This window comes from Pungitius pungitius, chromosome 11 (assembly GCF_949316345.1).
Source record: "Pungitius pungitius chromosome 11, fPunPun2.1, whole genome shotgun sequence".
Taxonomy (NCBI): Eukaryota; Metazoa; Chordata; class Actinopteri; order Perciformes; family Gasterosteidae; genus Pungitius; species Pungitius pungitius.
Genome location: NC_084910.1, coordinates 19,112,918 through 19,131,247, shown reverse-complemented (window position 1 = coordinate 19,131,247; position 18,330 = coordinate 19,112,918). Strand labels below are relative to the sequence as shown.

Here is an 18,330-nt window from a genome sequence, read left to right as displayed (position 1 = left end):
AGGTACATGTACTACATGTACTACAAGTCAGAACCACGTGTTGAACATATACTACAAGTCAGAGGTACATGTTGTACTTGTACTAAATGTTTTTCATGTGTTGTACTTGAACTACATGTCAAAGGAACATGTTGTACATGAGCTACATATTGTACTTGTACATGTAGTACATCATCACATTTTAGTCCAGCAGCTCCTCAGCTGTGACCCCCCCTCAGCTGACCTCAGGGTCAAAGCCCCTCCCCCATCCGACAGGCTCCTCCCCCCTCCGTCCGTCCGTCTTCGTGAGGTCAGTTTGATTCTGATCTTCAGGAAATCAGCATCAACGAACCTCCTGAGTCCTCCAGGATTTCTTCTTCATTCATTGAGATAAAAACGGAGGTTTTTCTTCTGTTTGAGCTGCTGATATTTTAGTTTCTGATGATTTGAATTTAAATTGGACAAACATGAAGATAAAGGTGGAGATGATGATGATGCTGCTGCTGATGGGACTCTGCTGCTCAGGTTTGAGATCTTCCTTAAAATACACAAGAAATATATACATTTGAAGTCTATACTAAATACATATATTTATATATATATATATATATATATACAGTATTTCTCTGTATATATGTACCTTTTTATAGGATAGACAGAAATGAGATCTCTGCAGGTTTGAGAAGCATCAACTCTGTAATAATACTAAAATACTAAAAGCTATATATTTATTGTATATGTATGTATATATAAATGATGTGTGTGTGTATATATACAGTATATGTGTGTCTTTTATCATTCATCTGAATCTGGATACCAGAATGATATAATACTATATGTTAACATTTCAACGCAATTAAACAGACCAATATTAGTAAATAACATATCAGTTTGTATTTGTGCGGATTCACTTTTAAGCTGTTTCTTTTGCTTCATATTTGTTGTTTTAATGAGCTGGTTTTCAGAAAAAGATAGAAAGTCACTCTGAATATTCATCATCATCATCCTCATTTTCATACAGAAGGGCAGTGTGTGTGTGTGTGTGTGTGTGTGTGTGTCTGACTGCCTCTGTGTGTGTGTGTGTGTCTGACTGCCTCTGTGTGTGTGTGACTGCCTGTGTGTGTGTGTGTGTCTCAGACTGCCTCTGTGTGTGTGTGTGTTGCTGATGATCAATAAGTTGATTTCTATCACTTTAGAGAATCCTCTGAAACCCGGTTCAGGGGGTGATGGGGTCTGTTCTCTGACCTGAGCAGAGAGTCTCATGACCTGCAGGTTTGAGGTCACTGTCTGACGGGGGGGGGGGGGGGGGGTAACTGCTAGATGGAAGACCAGATGGATTTAATCCTGAACATGAAGTCAGAAGCACGGAACACTTGCTTCCTTCCTTCTGTCTTACCTTTCACAATAAAAGCCCTGACCTGTCACAGACGAGTGGGGAGCAGGTCCTTCAATCAGAGGGTTGGCGGTTAGATGTCCACCTGTCCACACAGGTGTGTGAACGTTACTGATGAGCAGGTGGTGTGTAGCTCCTCCCATCAGCGTGTGAACGGATGAATGATGTCATCAAGTGTTGAAAACTATAGGTAGCAGACCTTCAGTCCCGTGAGAGGGACTAGGTCCTGGATCTGGACTCTGAAGCAGACGTTTGTGAATCAATAGTTTTATTCATGATTGACAGGAAAATAGATGAAAGCAGACAAACCATTAAAAGCATGATAGAATACGATTGTATATCAAATAAGTTATTCACATTATATTTAATTATCATAAAAATGTAAAGCACATAAAGCCAATCTAAACAAATACCCCCTTTTGTTCTGCAGAAGAAGAAACTTGTTGTTTTTTTTCTTTTGTAAATCCCCAAATCGCAAATTCCAACTTTGCCTCAAGGGGCTTTAGAGTCAACTTGAACTTGATGAAGCAACAAAGTATTTAAATAAAACGAGCAGCTGCAGAGCGGGGGGGTGGGGTGGGGGGTGGGGGGGGGGGGATGTCTGTTGTCCCACTGTTGTTGTCATTGTTGTTGTCTTTCATACTATAGAGGGGCGGGGGGGTCATCCTCATTTCAAAGAGCAGCTGGGACGGAGGGGGGGTGGGCGTCCCAACCAAGTTCAAGTTGACAAGAGAAGAAGAACGATGCGTTCAATGACCTCCTCATGAAGGTTTGTGGGTTAATTGTCTTATTTTCATAAATTAGCTTTAAGATTAAAGTCTATAGGTCCATCAGGACACATGACACCAACCAGACTCCGGTCCAGACTCCGGTCCTGGGTCGTGGTTTTAGATTTAAAGATCCAGAAGAAGGTCGAGAGTCTTCAGCTTTTAATGTTTAATTATTTTCAATTCGACATTATTTTGTACAGCCCAAAATCACAAATGACTGATTATCGTCAGAGGGCTTTACAATGGGTACACATGTGACATGTCGTGACCTTTGACCCTCCCATCCACAAAGGAACCACCCCCCCCCCCCCGAGGAAAACATTTAACAGGGAGAAAACAGGTTGATCAGTGAGTCTTTGTTTCTTCAACAGATAAACGTCTTTTTTCACCAGTGAATAATGATTGTGTTATTGATCACCGATAGCTTCATTTTCATACTCATCTTCATCCTCTGACCACCAGTGAGTACTTCTCTTATTTTGGATGTTTTTATAATAATGAAATAATCAATTTATTTATTTATTAACCTATTTAATTACTTTGCGTATTGATTTCATTATTTTTCTTCCCTTTTATTTGCTGGACAGAAAAACCTACCTAAGTTTAATTGAATTTTATGTTTTTTATTGCCTCTCAGGTGTGGGCGGAGCCTCAGAGCTGGCCTTCCTCACGGAGCCCAGTGACGTCATTGCGGCGAGAGACCGCCCGCTGCTGCTGGACTGTCAGGTGGAGGGGGAGGGGCCTATCTCCATTACTTGGAGACGCAACGGCGTCCCCGTGGCGACTGGCCTCAAAGCCTCGGTGCTCGCCAACGGAACCCTGCTCATCAGAAACTTCTCCAAGAGACGAGAGAGCAGCGAGACGGACGCTGGCGAATACGAGTGCGCCGCCCAGAACCGCTACGGCATGTTGATCAGCCGCAGGGCCCGGGTCAAGCTTGCCTGTGAGTCACATGACGCTTATGGGCCCCTGATGACCCATCAGTAAAATATCAATAACATGTCAATGACATAACGTATCAATAAAGTACCGATAATAAATAAATGACACAATAACATATTGATAACTTATTAGTAACATACCAATGACAAATCAATAACATATCAGTGACATGCTGATAGGAAATCAATAACACAATTAATGACATATTGATAAGGTATCAATAACTTGTCTTCCCCCCCCCCCCCCCCTCCCCCCCTCCCAGCCCTCCCAAAATTCGTGTCTCACCCAGAGTCAGTGGCAGTGGATGAGGGGGGCGTGGCCAGACTCACCTGTCGGGTCAATGGAATCCCAGAGGCCAACATCACCTGGCAGAAAGACCGACGCCCACTGAGCACTGAGGACCCCAGGTAAGTTATTAAGTGTAGTACTTAGCGGTCTGTAGTGGTTTTCTACAGGAGTCAGTTGATGGGGCAGGGTCATTGGTCAGAGTGGAAGAGAGCAGTGTATGTTCTCTGAACATGTACATAGTGTATTTGACGTATATTTGATGAGTATTCCTCGCTCAGGTACACGCTGCTGCCGAACGGCGTGCTGCAGATCACCGGCGTGCAAAGAGCAGACGGCGGTTCGTTTCGCTGCGTGGCCTCAAACGTCGCCAACACCCGGTACAGCAACGAGGCCCAGCTGTCTGTCACCGGTAAGACAGGACTCAGGGCGCAGAACCCCCCCCCCCCCCCCCTCTACCCTCCCCCTGCTGACATCTTCTTGTGGTTCCGGTCCAGTTGCCGGATTCAAGATCTACCGAGAACCCGTCATCCTCTCCGGTCCTCAGAACCTCACCATCAATGTCCACCAGACAGCCATCTTGGAATGCATCGCCACGGGGAACCCTCGGCCCATCGTGTCCTGGAGTCGTCTCGGTAAACCGAAACGCCTTTGAGAAGCCCCCTGCGGCTGTTGTTGCTGTGGTAACCATGGTAACGTGCCTGTGTGTGTGTGTGGGGCGCAGACGGACGCTCCATCGGGGTGGAGGGGGTCCAGGTGTTGGGGACCGGGAACCTGATGATCTCTGACGCCACGCTGAAGCACTCCGGAGTCTATGTGTGTTCAGCCAACCGACCGGGAAGCAGAGCCAGGAGGACGGCCCTGGGACGCCTTGTGGTACAAGGTACTACAAGTACCGTGTTATGCCTAAATATACTTCATGTGCTGAATAGAATACTGAATTTACAATTTTATGAGAACATTTTATTCCCTATGTAATAACTCATAATACGAGTCCGAATGTCTTTAAGCAACACGGATAAAAACTCTTCTTCTTCTCTTCTTGAGCTCAGAGTAGTAGAAGAAGAACTCATCTGGAACACATGAGCTTGTGTCTTTGTGTTTGAACAGTATACACACACAGACACACACATATTTATATATATATATATATATATGAAATACTTCATGTTTATCGGCTTTTGGCTCGACTTTTGAGTAAATGAACTTGAACTCATTGTGCCGAGTGTGTCTGTGTGTCTGTGTGTCTGTGTGTGTGTGTGTGTGTGTGTGTATGTGTGTGTGTGTGTGTGTTACTCCAGTTTGCAGCTCGTAACGTAAAATATTCAGTATCCTTAGAGACAGAAATATACGGTTATTAGCCTTCAAGGACCTTGAGGAACCTTGAGGATCATCCAGAAACAACAACCAACCTCTGACAACATTCGTAAACAGTGTGAAGGTTCGGCTGAGGCAGAAATTATGAGTCAGTGAAGATCGTCCATCACAGCAGCTCCTCCCCCTCCTCCTCCTCCCCCCCCTCCTCCTCCTCCTCCTCCTCCTCCTCCTCCTCCCCCCCCCCCCCTCCTCCTCTGGTTTAGAGCCAGGTCTTTCCATCTAAACACTGATCTGGATGCTTTCTGCTGCTTGTAAACACAAACTCTGTTTCTGGGTGCGATTGTTCCGTCTCCTGCTGCTCGCACACCGAGGAGGAGCCGGGTGGGGTCAAAGGTCACAGCGCTCATTGTCTGCGTGTGTGTGAGTGTGTGTGAGTGTGTTTCCCACACTGAGAGCTTCATTAGAATAATGATTAGCATGTGAAGAGTTCCACTTCACAATGAGGACTTTATTCACTCTAAAGCTCCGTCTGTCCCGAATATCACAAACATTTATCAATATTTATGGACGTTTGAATATGCAGAATTATTTTCAAATATCTTCTTCTGAAAATAACAACAATCAATTAATCTCTTTGGACTCATGAGGGAATTGAGGGATTTATTATTTTATAATAATATAATAACAAGATATATATTCACTTGGGAAGCAAAGATCATTTTGAAGTGTAATGACAGAATGAACTCCAGCGTGTGGAGATCTCAACGCATGTTTTCAGCCAATCAGGAGGCAGAAGCTGCTTTGTGAGTTCTGCTCTTGAACTTGAGTCTCAGAGTGTGTGAAAGGTCAAAGGTTGTCGTCGCTCCACAAATCAACTTTGTCTCTTCATGAATCCCCCCGACCTCTGACCCCTGTGTGTAGAGGGTGGAAGGCGGGGGTGTAGGGGGAGTGACATATGTGGAAACAGTCGCTCTGTTACCGGGGAGACGGACCAAGAGGCGAGACAGCACCTGTCTGTCTGCTCGGGGTGTGCAGGGGGGTCAGAGGTCAAAGTGCTGTTCAAACACAAAGACACAAGTTCATGTGTTCCAGTTCTTCTTCTACTACTCTGAGCTCAAGAAGAGAAGAAGAAGAGTTTTTATCCGTGTTGCTAAATGACATTCAGACTACTATTATGAGTTATTATATAGTGAATGAAATGTTCTCATTTTTAAGATTCTTTGGTGAATTAAAAGTAGAAACTCTACTTCTCTCTACTGACCACTACCAGTACTACAACTATTACACCACCAGTAGTAAGACCAGTTCTACTACTACACCACCAGTACTACAACTCCTGCAACACATTACCTAAGCAATAAGGTACTTGAGGCAGTACTTTATTGTGCAATAATGTAACAGTTTACACAACAGTTACATTATTAAAGATAAAGTACAGCCTCAAGTACCTTGTTGCTTTTATAACACGTTACCAGAGACATTATAAATAGTAAGTAAATATCTGCCTTTCAGCACAAAATAGTTGTAGCCACCAAATGTTGTGTGTCACATGTCATCAGTTTAGAGACAAATAGTCCCCTACGTGCATGTAAACACCATCGGGTCCCACCACCTCATTCATTCACATCATGACTCCACCTTAAGGTTCGCTTGTGAAAGCTCGCTCAATAATGGACCCCCCCATGACTCACTCTCAACCAATCACAACGCTGGATTTCCTCTACCCTTATAAATTACTTCACATGTTATTTAGCTGAGGGTTTTATCCAAAGAAACTTACAATAAATACATTTCAACCATAAGGAACAAGTACAGTTTAAGTGCTACCATTAGTTTAGTGTTTTTGAGTCAGGGCCTCTATCGTCTGAAGAGGTGTGTCTTAAGGTGATTATGATGATAATGAAGGTAATGATCTGGGCCTTCAGCTCCTCCAGACTTTGTGCAGTGGCCTCAGTCCGTGTCCAGACCAGCAGGTGGCAGCGCGGTCTTCAGCTGCACCGCGTCCGGCGCTCCAGAACCGCACCTCATCTGGCTGAAGAACGGGAAACTACTGAAACCCATCGACAACGTGAAGCTTACCAACGGGAACACGTGAGACCACTAGACCGGACCAGAGACCAGCACCATAGAGGAACTGAGACCAGTATCTCAAAAAGACCACAGACCAGTATCATAGTGGAACCGAGACCAGTATTACAAAGGACCAGAGACCAGTATCATAATGGACCAGAGACCAGTATCATACAGGACTAGAGACCAGTACCATAGTGGACCAGAGATCAGTATCATTTAGGACTAGAGACCAGTATGAGAGTGGGCCGGAGATCAGTATCATAGTAGACGAGAGACCGTTATTACAAAGGACCAGAGACCAGTATATGGACTTGTAGTGGACTAGGGACCAGGATCATAGTGGACCAGAGACCAGTGTTATAGAGACCAGAGACCAGTATCTTAGTTGACCAGAGACCAGTATTATAGTGGACCAGATATCAGTATCACTCAGGACTGGAAAACCAGTAAGATGCCCGACTGGAGATTTGTATGAGAGAGAAACCGGTTCTGTCTCTGCAGGACTCTGGCCATCACCCGGATCACTGCCCAGGACGAGGCCATCTACCAATGCATTGCAGAGAACAGCGCCGGCACCAACCAGGCCAGCGCCCGCCTCGCCATCATCGAGGGCCCCGAGCTGCCCGAGGCCCCCACCGGCCTGCAAGCCTCGGCCCTCAGCTCCAGCAGCATACAGCTGATCTGGCACCAGCCGGAGGAGCACGTCAGCCAGCAGATCATTGGCTACGTCCTCCACATCAGACGCCTGGGAGGTGAGGGATTGGTTTGTTTCGATGCCTCTGATCTCTGGTCTTTGACATACGCCAACTTACCTTCACCTCGTGTCTCCTCAGAGCCAGACAGTGGCGAGCTGCAGGAGGCCGTCAGTAAGACCACCTTCATCCACAAGTTCATCAACTTGGAGGCAGCCACCACCTACGCTGTCTACCTGAAGGCCTACTCTGCTCTGGGAGGAAGCCAGCAGTCCAACGTCATCAGTGTCACCACACTGGGGGGCGGTGAGTCCACCAAAAACACGTTAAAACACGTTAAAACACGGCCCAGCTCAAACACTCATACCGTCTGCCTCTGTACGTTCCCAGTTCCCAGTTCTCCCAATTTCTCCACGAAGGTCCTGAACCAGACAGCCGTGCAGGTGTACTGGGAGTTGCCCAGTACGCCGGGGAAGCTGGAGGGCTTCAGGCTGGAGTACTGTGGGGTTTCCAACCCAGAAGTCCAGGGGCGTGAGACCTTCCCAGGAAACATCAACACCCACACCATCTCCCACCTGGGTCAGTTAAAGGAACAGCACGAGTTAATAAACTAGTTCACCAGCTAGTAAACTAACGCATAAGTATAACTAACTACAGGTCTGGCTTAGTAAACAGATCCAAGAGATCCTGAAACAAAGAAGTAGCTCCAATGCTAAATGCTAATGTCTATTTGATTTGGCTTGTTACTTAGCTTGTTAGCCACTGTGTGGCTACATGTCTCATTAACAGCCTAGTAGCATTTATACTTTTACCTGAACTTTAAAACATTTGCCTGAAGCTAAAATAACATCATAGGCTGCATGAAATGATCGAACAGAATCACTGTGTGAATACTTGCTGTCAGCCATCATGAAACAACGTGAGAATGCCCCTGAATAGAAGTGATAATGGGAGACGCCACATTACATTATTTAGCTTTTCGTGCCTAAGAGATGGGAGGGGATGCGTAAAACGTGCCTAAGTATGTATGTCTGCATCCCGTATGCACACAAACCCTGTGGGGCTCAGTTCGACTTTGCGGAGAAAAGTATGCTAACGGTCCGTGTTTATGCTAAGCTAGTCCTCAACAGTTTGTCTCCTTCCAACAGAGCCGGGGGCAATGTATGAGATCCGGCTGGCGGCGTTTAACGGAAACGGAGACGGCCCTGTTAACCGCCACCTGGTTTCTCTGGCCGAGGGAGGAAACACCGTAGCAGGTGGGGTACGCTTCATGTGACCTCTGACCTCTCTGTTACCCCTTAAAACAGCGGAACCAGTTAAAGATGCTTACGTTGTGTTCAGCAGCCGGGCCGGGCTGCGACTGCGATCAGTCCCGCGGATCCACGTCCACGCTGCTGCTCGGCGTTCACAGCGGCCTCGCCTGCATACTCTGTTGCCTGCTGCTCGTTCTACTGGGACACCGACGCAGGTAAGACCTTCATCATCACCTTCAACGTCATCATCATCATCATCATCACTATCACAACCACCTTCATCATTTTATTTTGTATAGCCCAAAATGAAAAAATACAAATTATCCTCAGAGGGCTTTACAGTCTGTTCACATTTCACGTTTTTTGACAAAAACAAAAAATAAAAAAGAAGGGGAGAAAGGGGAGAAACCTCAGTGAGACACAGAGGAGGATCCTTCTATCAGGATGGACAGACTACAGGACGTCATGTGACACAATGAATGAAGATCTACAATACATTCAGTTCATGTGACAGAGATGATTCAAATATTGAGTTGAGTAGTAAGCCAAGTGTACGACATCATCACTATCTAACGACGTCATCATCCTCGCTTTGTTCTGGGCTCAGCTTCTTCTGCAGAAAGTCAGCGAGCTGGGAGACTCCGCCCCCTCTGAATGGTGTCACCAGAGCCAAAGGTCATGCGACTGAGCACATCGAGATGAGCCAGGTAACACGCGCGTCATGTCATGTTTAATGCTTTAAGCGTCATATGCAACTTTCTGTTGTAGTTTCCATTGAGAGATTTGACTGCAGATTTAAAATCCGGTAGTTTTTTCTACATCACCTTTTGTGTCCCTGTCTGCTCCGCCCACAGAGATGTGACTCCGCCCCTCCTCCAGTGATGGTCATGGTTGAACCGACTCCACCCGTCCAGCCCGGCACCGGATAAAACACCACACACACTCTTCTTCCACTTCCTCCTTTTCCTGCTCCTCGTCTTCCTCCTTTTCCTCTTACTACTCTGCCTCTACTTTGTGCTTTTCCTCTTCCTCCCCCTCCTCTTTCTCCTCTTCCTGCTCCTCTTCATCCAGCCCCTGTTCTCTTCCTCTCATTCTCACAGCCTTACAGCCACTTCAGCCTTTAAGAATGACTGAGATTCGAGTTTATCTTCGAGATAATTGAGATGAGAGATGATGAGTCTCTCTGAGGAACATCTGGAGCACATCGGACACCATGAGGGATCAAGATACTTCATAAATATACAATATATTTATACATATATATATACAATACGATATGAGGTACTTCACAGATGTCCACGTCCTTTGATAACAGTTCACGATTTTTTGGTGAATCGTTCTGAGTGGATCTTCAGAACAAACGTTCCTCCAAGCCTTGAAAAGGGAGGCAGAGGTCACGTGACTTTGGTTCAGATGAGGACGTCTCCATTGAAACGTCTTGAATGCGTCCCGTTTAAACCAAAACCTTTTCCTTTTGTTTGTTTGAGTTTTTCACCATCGGTGCCGAGTATCTTGTGGACTACGAGGCCTTTCTCCGGTCTGGCGGGATACCGGGTCCTCAGGGGTTTCTCAGGGGGTCTACCTGAGCAGGTGTTCCCTGGTCCTCCGAGGCCAAGAGCCGTAAATGCCACTAAATGCCTGAACTACAAGCTAAACTACCTCAAAACCAAAAGCCTCCTGTGAGGCCTATTTTTCTAACTTTTTTTTGTACCAATGCCCGACGTCCTTTGCCCGACTTTTCCCCAGTACCCCTTCGGAGTCGGAATGTCCCCTGAAGCCCCCCACGATGGTGGTCCTCCTCAAAAGAGACTTCACAGTAGAGGAACCACGGAAGCTCCAACAGCTTCCTCCAGTGCGACGTTCAGGACAGAAACAGCTTGCACCTGGACGGAACCCCTCCAAGCGCACAACCTGCGTAGAACTGAGCGTTTAGGGCCCAAAATCCTCTCCCTGTTGAACACAGTCCAAATCCTTATGCCGACAAACTGCTCCAGAAGTCCAATGTTTGAAGTCTGTAAAGGCTTCTAGGGTGGGATGAAGTTCTCAGCTTCCCAAAGTTTCAGTAATGACTGTAGGGACGAGCCTCCCAAGCCCTGTAACAGACCATAGTTCAGATTGTCCCCAGGTCCCAAGTCACGGTCCTGTCTTTAACGGTCTAGGAACCTAATCACATGTCACACGATTAAGGAACTTAAAAATCTCAAGTTTCAGGGCTCAAGACCGTTTGCTTCTTTTCTTTTGTAGGATCGCGAATGGACTGAGACTAGATGAGATGAGTCTAGACTCTCAACTGTCGAAGACATGACCCAGGTTTGAGCTTTCAGGTCCTAAAAGTGTGAGCCCAGATGTTACTTTGAAGCACCGATTCCAGGTTCATAGTCTTGTCTCTAACAATCCAGCTGCTGTGCTGAAGGTTAGAGTCGTGAAGCTCCCCGGAGCAGCTGGAGAACGAACCGTCAGCCAAGGAGACCACCTTGTCAGCCAAGTTTAGATTGTCCAAAACTGTTATAATGTCTGAAAGTCATTTTTGAACTTTCTCGTAGATGAACAGCAGCTGTCTGTCGACTTTGAACCAAACTTCCAAATATTCTTTTAAAACAAGATGAACGATACCCAAAGATTTGTGTTCAAATTGTTTTTGCTCTGCTTCCTGTTTGCAGAGATGAAGGATAAACACAACCAAAAGAAATGTTCAAGTTTTATCATTCATAAATACTCAAACTTTGGAAAGAATACAGTGATTATATATTTTCATACATTGAGACGTGAAGAGTCGAAAATGACCAAATAACTGATTGAGAGAGACGCATCGACCAAAGCTCCAAAACACCTGAAATATTACCTCAGTTCATAAGTTCTCTGTCAGTGAACCAGAGACCCTAAAACCCCTGGACCCTCGTTAAGATTCACACCTGGACCTCGTTAGCAAATTCTGCTTGTGAAGCCAAAGTCTCACATCAAATGATGATTGAGTCATGTCCAGTCTCAAGGTGTTTATCTCCGGGGTAAAAGGTCAAAGGTTACTGTCGAGTCATTGTTTCTAAAAGCATAAAGCAAACTAAAATGTTCATAAGAATAATGTTGTTGTTTTTTCTAAAAACTTTTTTTCTTTTAGTTCATTTGCATTGTGCCGAAATGAAAACCTCTAAAGAAGAGCATTTACATTTTTTATTATTACTGCTATATTATGATTATGACCATTTTTCCTACACACCCTTGTTTTTTGATTGTTTGATTGTTTTTCTGCTTCCTTTGTTAGTTGAATTATGTGAGTTTGATAAATGTTGTGTTTTTCTGCTGAAGGTTGAGACACCAATGAGCCATTTAAAAAAATAATAACAATAAGCCAAGACATGTGACTTGTGAGCCATATTCTAGACCAATGTAATATTTTATGTGAAAACCTCTTTTTCACATGCAGATTCTTTTGCCTGTCGACGTGCCGTAGAAACTAAAATGTAGCGAACGTAGAGACCGAAGAACCAATGAGAGAAGAGATGCTTTAATGTTTCTAATTTCTTTTCTCTCTCAACTTTTATTGTCAATAATGTTTCCTTTAAAAAAAAGAAAACACACCCAGGAGCTTTAAACTGCTTTTTGATCCGAACAGACAAAAGATGAAGAAGAAATCCACATCTGAGGAGTTTAACTTGTATGGTGACCATCCTTAAATTGCAGAACTTCTTCTTCCGTGGTTTTGAAATGTTCTACTTTTGATACATGAATGCCAAATAAAAATGAATTGGGTATAAAACAGATTGTCATGGATTCATTTAACAGAGAAACTTCCAAGTTGTTCTTCAATAATTTAGTTTAAAGTCTGAAGCTGATAAAAAAAGACTCCAGCTATAACAAAGATGCAAAAAAAAGTTTAATATCAGCTGAATAACTTGTTTTCATGTTGGTGTCTACATATTTTATATTCATTCTTTTTAGTTTATTTTAAGTTTAAAGGGCTACAATCGGAGCCATACAATAAGTAAACAACCATCTACTGACATTAGCACGCTAACCAGCTAGCGTGTAGTCTTGTAATACCACCTGTGACCAAGAGGGGCGACAGAGTCACCATCGCATCCGCTGAATCGTTTCCTCGCTACCAGGCGACTTCACCAGCAAGCACTTACCTGTATAGTGACCATTTTTACAATGTAAATAAGGCCACCTTGGTTGGTGAAATAAACCCTGAGAAGTGGAACCCAGATTAGTGATCGGCAGACCAGCTGCACCTGTTTCCCTGGTGCCGTGGTCTGCAACGTAAACGCCTTTAGTCACTGTTACATTTTTATTTACAGATTTACAGTTTTTTTTTTTTTCTCGGATGAAGACTAAACACAGCTGCCGATTGGCTCTCACCTCTAATATCAATAAATTAATGGAACACATTTTCGTGTTTTACTTTCGGACTTAAAATCTGAATTAATTCAAAAGAATCATTGTACAGATATTTTTATCGCAAAGACATACATAGTGAGGAGAGTTCGTGAGGAGTTAGGAAAAGACAAGGCAGTGTTTAGGAATCGACTCCACTTCCACTAAGCTGCGTAGTTGTGATGGAGGAGACGCATGTTGGTGACGTCAGTCTGCAGCGGGCACAAAGAAGCATCTGAGATGCCTTCATGTGTCGTCACAGTGTAAGTCATCCAGACGACACGAACAACAAGCTTCAAAGTGAAACTTTATTAACATACACGAGTCATGCCAACGGTTACTCACATGATCTAAGCGTCTACGCCATGATCGTTCTCGTGATTGGCCCAATGATACGTCACTATTTAAATATGGCTACCGCAGGGAATGGCAGGACGGAAATATCTCCTTTCCTTTAGAAAAATATGGTCCATTGGTTCCTTAAGGAGCTCAGTAAGGAAGCATTGAAGCACCTTTTCTTAGCAATAGAGAATTCAAACAATTTGAACATTTGACAACTCCGATGCAGCCCTGGCTGTGACGCATACAGACCCGTGACATTATCATCTCCGCATCCTCTCATTGGTTGGCGTCAATCTAACGCCCTGGTTCCGGTGGCGAGGTCCGCAGGTGGACCGCCATGGGGGCGCCCCTGGTCCGGCGGCAGCAGGCAGCGAGGTCGGCCCTGAAGGAGGGCGTGTAGAAGCCGTAGATGACGGGGTCGCAGCAGGTGTTCAGGTTGCCAAAGACAAAGAGGCCATGATGCACGTACTCAGGTGTGAGGCGCAGCATGGCTGGCTGGAACCAGTACCACAGCCCCAGCAGGTAGTACGGCGTCCAGCACACCACGAAGGACAGCACGATGACCACCGTCATCTTTAGGGTCTTCAACCGGGCCTTCGGAATGATGCCAGTGCCGCTGCGCCGCAGGTACGACTCGCCTGCTGGGAGAGGTCGGAGGTCACGGTCAGTGTGTTACAGGTGTGTTGCACCTTTCAAGTGCTGCAGTTTGATATGCATCAGGTTGTACATGATTCAGGTAGGCTACAGGTATGTTTCAGACCTCTTACCAGTACTACAGGTTTAAAATATAGGTGTTGAAAGGTGTGTTTCATGTATGTTAGTAGTACGTTACTCATGTGTTACTGGTGGGTTACTGGTAAGCTACTATCACGTTTCTGCTATGTAACATGGTTCAAGGATGTTCCAGGTATGTCTTACCTTTCTCCCTCATGTGCTGCAGGTGGATGTGCAGCAGAATGCGGCTGTAGCAGCAGCTCATCACCAGCAGGGGGACCACGTACAGGGTGGTGAAGTGGAACATGTTGTAGACTGTCTCCTGCCAGCGGCGGCTGAAGCTCCCATGAGTTGCACACTGAGTGAAGTCCACAGCCTCCACTCTGATGGCCCGGAAGATGACGAGCTGGGGGGACAGACCAGGTAAGCTCCAGGTGAAGCTCATCCAATGGATGGATTGGATTCATTGAGAGGTTGGTTGTGTTTGTGTGAGATTTAGATTCCACTGATTTGTTTACAATGACGTGAGAAACGTTCAAACATATTTATGTTGCTAAAGCACCTGTCGTCCTCATGTTACCTATAGTGCTTACGTTACCTGTAGTCCTTATGTTGTCATTAGGTTACCTGTAGTCCTTATGTTACCTGTAGTCCTTATGTTGTCATTAGGTTACCTGTAGTCCTTATGTTACCTGTAGTCATAATATAGTCATCATGTTACCTGTAGTCCTTATATCACATGTAGTCCTTATATCACATGTAGTCCTTATATCACATGTAGTCATCATGTTACCTGTAGTCCTTATATCACATGTAGTCCTTATATCACATGTAGTCCTTATATCACATGTAGTCATCATGTTACCTGTAGTCCTTATGTTACCTGTAGTCATCATGTAACCTGTAGTCATCATGTTACCTGTAGTCATCATGTTACCTGTAGTCATTATGTTACCTGTAGTCCTTATGTTACCTGTAGTCATCATGTTACCTGTAGTCATCATGTTACCTGTAGTCCTTATATCACATGTAGTCATCATGTTACCTGTAGTCCTTATATCACATGTAGTCCTTATATCACATGTAGTCCTTATATCACATGTAGTCATCATGTTACCTGTAGTCCTTATGTTACCTGTAGTCATCATGTAACCTGTAGTCATCATGTTACCTGTAGTCATCATGTTACCTGTAGTCATTATGTTACCTGTAGTCCTTATGTTACCTGTAGTCATCATGTTACCTGTAGTCATCATGTTACCTGTAGTCCTTATATCACATGTAGTCATCATGTTACCTGTAGTCCTTATATCACATGTAGTCCTTATATCACATGTAGTCCTTATATCACATGTAGTCATCATGTTACCTGTAGTCCTTATGTTACCTGTAGTCATCATGTAACCTGTAGTCATCATGTTACCTGTAGTCATCATGTTACCTGTAGTCCTTATGTTACCTGTAGTCATCATGTTACCTGTAGTCATTATGTTACCTGTAGTCCTTATGTTACCTGTAGTCATCATGTTACCTGTAGTCATCATGTTACCTGTAGTCATCATGTTACCTGTAGTCCTTATGTTGTCATCATGTTACCTGTAGTCCTTATGTTACCTGTAGTCATCCTGTTACCTGTAGTCATTATATCACATGTAGTCCTTATATCACATGTAGTCCTTATGTTGTCATCAAGTTACCTTTCGTTTCAGTTCTGTTGTTCTCTGTCCCAAATAACAGCCTCTTAGCAGTGTTAGCATTCCTCATAGAAACCAAGGGGGGCGGTTAGCCCGAGCTAACAGCAGGAGGTTTCACACATTTAATCTCTCTCTTAGGAGCTTGAACATTCCTTCAGGGATTTTATGTTCTGTCACCTAACAGAGGAACTTTCACCTGGATCACAGAGAAAAAACCTTGACTTTATGACAATAGTTAAAATAATGATGATAAAAAATGAAGGACGATCTCCTCTATCCTCACATAGAAAGATAAACTCTTCAGCATATCACCATGTCCTGAATATTTATGTGAGAGATTCATATTAAAGACTTAAATTTGTACTGGGATTGGGAAAATGAATCCTGTTCAAGATGATGTAGAAGCTCTTTGATTATTTATCAGCGAATATTGATTGACAAAGTTAATGTCTTTATTTATTTTATTTTATTTGACCTTTTTTTAACCAGGTAAACTCCATTGAGAACCAATTCTCATGTACAAGGATGACCTGGCCAAGAGGCCGGCACAGTCCACACAAGTGACACTGAGCACAGACACAATGCAGAATGACGAACACATGGCTATAAACAACATAGTTAAATTAATAATCACATGACCTCAGGTAACACACAACACCATAGGTAACCTGAGGTCATGTGTTACCTCTGCATGTGTGTGTCTGTGATCAGATCAGATGATGTTATATCATTTTTTTGCTGAGGTCATGTGTTACCTGTGCATTTGTGTTACCTGAGGTCATGTGATACCTGTGCACGTGTTTTACCTGAAGTCACGTGTTACCTGTGCAAGTGTGTTACCTGAGGCCATGTGATACCTGTGGACGTGTTTTACCTGAAGTCATGTGTTACCTGTGCAAGTGTGTTACCTGAGGCCATGTGATACCTGTGCACATGTTTTACCTGAGGCGATGCCAGCAGCAGGCTCAGGCTCCAGGCCAGCACCAGCATGACTCGGTTGCGGCGGTGCGCGCTCAGGGCGTCCAGCGGGTGCAGGATGGCGTGGTGGCGATCAAGGCTGACAACCACGAGGACGAAGGCGGAGGCGTGCATGGCGAAGAGCTTCAGGAAGCACAGCAGCCGGCAGAGGGCGTCTCCTCCATACCACTGCACCGTCATGTTCCACACCGCATCCAGAGGCATCACCACAAAGGTCATTATAAGGTCGGCCGACGCTAGGCTCAGCATAAGCGGCCGCAGGTGAGAGGATAGCCGCCGGCCACGCCCCCACCATACACTGGCTAATAGGGCGAGGTTGCTGCAGGCGGCAAACATGAAAAGGACGAAGGTGGCGCCCACGCGGAACTGGGCCGCCCGGGTGAAACTGGGAGCCTCCCAGTCCGTGAGAGGGGGGAACCCGGAGGCGTTGAGAAGGGGCGAAGGTGTGAGGGTGGTGGGCAGAGCCGGTGATAACAGCTGCACAACGGACCAGTTACCTGACATCCTGTGGTGGAGGAGGAGAAGGAGGGGATCAAGTATTTGGACAATATGAAGGAACAGAACAATGTTTTAGGAGAACCTCTCCAATCAGAGTGGAGCGCCATTGGTCGGTGTGAATCAATCAAGTCCCTGTCACGATAAGAGCTGACGGACCGTCATCCGGTAGTTAAACCGGTAGACAGACTCGTGGTCTTCTGGCGTCCAATTATGGTTCCGCAGATGGTGCTTCTTGAGTTAGTTTGGTTTGATGCTTGTTAATGGAGGGGTCTGGGCCCCAGGACCTTAAGGAGGGGGTGGTCTTAACAGACCTCTCTTAGATGGGTTGCAACACACGAAGGAGAAAAACCTGAAACTGACATCTTAAATATCTTCAATCAAACTACATACTCCCGTGACTCCTTCTCAGTAAGTTTAATAAATGACCTTGCTTTAACCCAAATAATAGTGAACCAAATTGATCTGAGTATTTACATGTATTCATGTCACAGACTCTAAATATGAATAATAAATATACTTCATTGAGAGTTTGATCTGGAAATATAAACCAGCAGTTATTGACCCCTGATTGGGTTCTGTACCCTTTTTATTGTGAACGAGTCTACATCCTTACCTGATCAGCAGCTCTCAATGTTTGTCCTCCTCATATCCTCTTTCCTGGAACCTGCAGAGAAGAACCCTGTGTGATAAACATCTGCTTCCTGTCGACTGAAGCTGCTTCTGAAGAGAACCCTTCAGAAGCAGGGATGGAGGCGGAGCTCCATGAGGTGTGTGTATGTGTGTGTGAGAGAGAGAGTTCAGCCTGATCAGTGGAATTAAGTCTTTGATGTTTCAGTAGAAACTTAAATCTGATCCTGAGACCTTTTTTAAACAACAGGTGAATCCGGATGTTTGTTCCTCATTGATGGGCCCCTGCCTCCAGTGAGTTTCCATGGAAATATAACAAGAACTACAATATGAACAGGTACACCATGTGCACGACCTTTACCATGTGTGTGGAGTGTACCATATGTAGGGTGTGTACCATCA

At 44.9% G+C, this 18,330-nt stretch overlaps 2 protein-coding genes across 2 annotated transcripts; one reads left to right on the top strand and one right to left on the bottom strand.

Moving 5' to 3' along the window:
* The first annotated feature begins 79 nt into the window (after window positions 1-79).
* Window positions 80-10,075, top strand: LOC119197017 (immunoglobulin superfamily DCC subclass member 3-like). The gene is made up of 14 exons (XM_037452895.2): window positions 80-504; window positions 2,780-3,085; window positions 3,347-3,491; window positions 3,651-3,781; window positions 3,867-4,004; window positions 4,094-4,252; window positions 6,612-6,777; window positions 7,261-7,511; window positions 7,593-7,757; window positions 7,842-8,030; window positions 8,600-8,707; window positions 8,796-8,919; window positions 9,312-9,411; window positions 9,559-10,075. The coding sequence occupies exons 1-14, from the start codon at window positions 447-449 to the stop codon at window positions 9,631-9,633; spliced, it is 2,115 nt and encodes a 704-aa protein (XP_037308792.2). The 5' UTR covers window positions 80-446; the 3' UTR covers window positions 9,634-10,075.
* Window positions 10,076-13,408: 3,333 nt separating this feature from the next.
* Window positions 13,409-18,316, bottom strand: LOC119197019 (gonadotropin-releasing hormone II receptor-like). The gene is made up of 4 exons (XM_037452897.2): window positions 17,915-18,316; window positions 16,768-17,308; window positions 14,336-14,537; window positions 13,409-14,058 (listed from the first exon to the last, which is right to left on the bottom strand). Exons 2-4 carry the CDS (start codon window positions 17,305-17,307, stop codon window positions 13,712-13,714), a joined length of 1,089 nt encoding a protein of 362 aa, XP_037308794.2. The 5' UTR covers window position 17,308; window positions 17,915-18,316; the 3' UTR covers window positions 13,409-13,711.
* Window positions 18,317-18,330: the final 14 nt, after the last annotated feature.